The sequence below is a fragment of the Leishmania donovani genome, chromosome 15 (assembly GCF_000227135.1).
Source record: "Leishmania donovani BPK282A1 complete genome, chromosome 15".
Taxonomy (NCBI): Eukaryota; Euglenozoa; class Kinetoplastea; order Trypanosomatida; family Trypanosomatidae; genus Leishmania; species Leishmania donovani.
Window position 1 is genome coordinate 558,417 of NC_018242.1, and position 2,500 is coordinate 560,916.

A 2,500-nucleotide genomic window follows, 5' to 3' on the forward strand; every position below is an offset into this window, starting at 1 on the left:
GGGGGGGGGGGGGGGGGGCGCCTCCGGGGTGGGGGGGCCCCCCCGGGGGGGGGGGTCATCCGTGCACCCCAACTCTGTCTCTGGGGAGGAAGCCCAGCAGCGCCCCCTCCTCTCCCTCCTATATCCCTGCCAGTGCGGGACCGCTTCTCCTGGTGACAGGGTCAAGCACCTACAACGTAGGGAGGTCAGAGTAAGATGGCGCTGCGGATGGCGGCCGTCAGGTGCCGGATGGCGTTGCACCGGAGCAACCTGCGACAGCGCACACACACGATTCATGTGATGGGCAGAGAGTGTCGGCGTGACTCAAACGCATCCCACCCCCGGCCCTCACACCGTCCTGCTACTGTTGGGGAGCCTGTGCCATCGCGATGGGATCGCACCGTGTGGCGACCGGCACAACGTGAGCGGCTGCGGGGCGACCTGTGAGGGCGGGTGGGTGGCGGCTAGAGTTTGAGGCGGAGGCCGAGCCCTCAGATGACCGAGTTGGTGCACTGCTGTCACGTGTGTCTCTGCAGCTGCTTCGCACCAGGCGATAGGGGCCTGTGACAGGGCCCGGTGCAAGAGTGGGGTTCGACCTCATGTTGCATGGCAGAGAAATAGACATGCTGCAGCGCAGAGCGCAAGCGTGTCTCGGCGCGCTCGTACACCTACGCGGACACATACTTGCACGCGCCGGTTTACTGCGACCGGCACCGAAAGGAAAGGCGCCATCGCACATGAGTGATGTGCGGGATGACATCCATCGGCGCACGCACACAATACCTGCACCGCCCGTGAAGGGGGTTGGAAGGCTCTACGAGTCGGATGGGCTGGCGGGGTCAATGGAATCCATGAGCTTCGTGCTGGAGTTCGTCAAGTGCTGGATACGGCAAATCACCTCGTACGTGCCGCGCTGCATCTCATGTGCGAGTTTCTCCACCGCAGCTACCTTGTCCCCGCCCGTGAGGATCTGGTAGAGGTGGATGAGCACGAGCTGATCCTCCTCGTCGGTGAAAGGGCGCTCAGTTCGGAAGGGCCGCCCTGCCGCGTGATAGGTCGCGTCGCCGCAGTAACGACACTTTCGTCGCACTCGCTCCTCCACCTGCGGCGCGGCAGAGGTGTCTTCGAGCATCTTTGTGCTGCCGATGCCAGCGCACGTGCCGCCGACGCTGGCGACACCGTTGATCAAGGCCAAGTTGTCGTGGCCACGCCATGGGAAGCGCGCCACGGTGAGATCGGCAAGGGGGACGTCGTCGGTCCGAATGGCGCCATCACAGCGGAGCGCCCCGCTTTCGAAATCCCGTGCTTCTGCGGACGCCACCGTCGCTGGTGGCGGAGTGGCAGCGCCTACGTTGACGGCAGGCCAGTTGCTTTCCGCGACGCTGTGCATCATGACGGTGCGGTAGGCGGTGTGTGTGCGGTCAAAGAGCGTGTCGCCAGGCAAGCCGCGGTACTGCAGCGTCCAGAGAGTTACCCGCGGCGAGAGCGGGGCCAGCTGCACCGCGTTGGCGCGCAGCCCTTGGTCGTGCACCATGAAGACAATACGGAAGTCGAGGGAAGGGTTGCGGCGCGCCACGGCTTCCTCCAGATCGAGGGCGAGCGCCAACTCCTCTTGAGGATAGCGCGCCGTGACGGTGCGGAAAAACGTGACGGGCCTCTCCGGGGAGTCCAGCACCGCGTCGAAGCGGCGCATCTTTACTTGGAAGTGGGCCTGCACGTGTGGGTCGTTGAGGTCGAAGTGCGCAAAGGCCGTGTGCTGTCCGCGGAAGAGCACCCACGGCCCCACACACTCGGGTCGGTACGGCGGCGGCCCAGGCGGGTAGAAGCCCTCCGCAAAGCCGTTCCGGATGAAGTGCATCAGTCCATCAAGGGTGACGCGACTGAAATCGAACGGGTAGGCCTCCGTGCGCAGGCCGAGCTTCCCCAACATCAACGCTGGGCCGCACCATCCTCCTAGCGAGATGTACTTGCGCGGCAACGACGCGCCGTGGAAGAGAGCGGCTCGGTAGACCCGCCGACTACCACAGAACATGCCAGCGTGTACTGAAACAACGTGCGCGGCACCAAACCTTCTGTGTGTGTGCGCGCATGCACTTAAGTGTGGTGGAAGTACGCATGCGAGCGCCCGCAATCTGCATGAGCGAGCGATCGAGAGATAGAACGACCACCGCCGTGGATGCAGTAGCAGCACCAATGACGTGAATAACGCGCTGATGCACGTTGAGGGCGAGAACGAAGGGGAGAGAGATGAAGCCGTGACAGAGCATGCGGAGTAACGGGTGGAGGGGAGGCACCACCGAGTATCTGCGGCGATGTGCGTCCGTGTATCTCGAGAGCCGTCTTCGTCTGCAAGGTGGAAGCAGGTGCTCGCCCTGCACGCTTCTCTCAGCGAAGATTTACAACGTGCGCGGACTTGCACGCACAAATGTGCATGTGAGCCGTCTGCCCTATGTAGGTCTCACAGCTCCTCACCCCAGCTCGCTCAGCTGCTGCCTCGTGAGTCGTCGTGAGTTTCGGTCCC

At 63.8% G+C, this 2,500-nt stretch overlaps 1 protein-coding gene across 1 annotated transcript; it reads right to left on the reverse strand.

Annotated features, from left to right (window-relative positions):
* Positions 1 to 793: 793 nt before the first annotated feature.
* LDBPK_151420 (hypothetical protein, conserved) lies at positions 794 to 2,011 on the reverse strand (the record flags this gene model as incomplete). The annotated part of the gene is made up of 1 exon (XM_003859617.1): positions 794 to 2,011. The coding sequence occupies one exon, from the start codon at positions 2,009 to 2,011 to the stop codon at positions 794 to 796; it is 1,218 nt and encodes a 405-aa protein (XP_003859665.1).
* Positions 2,012 to 2,500: the final 489 nt, after the last annotated feature.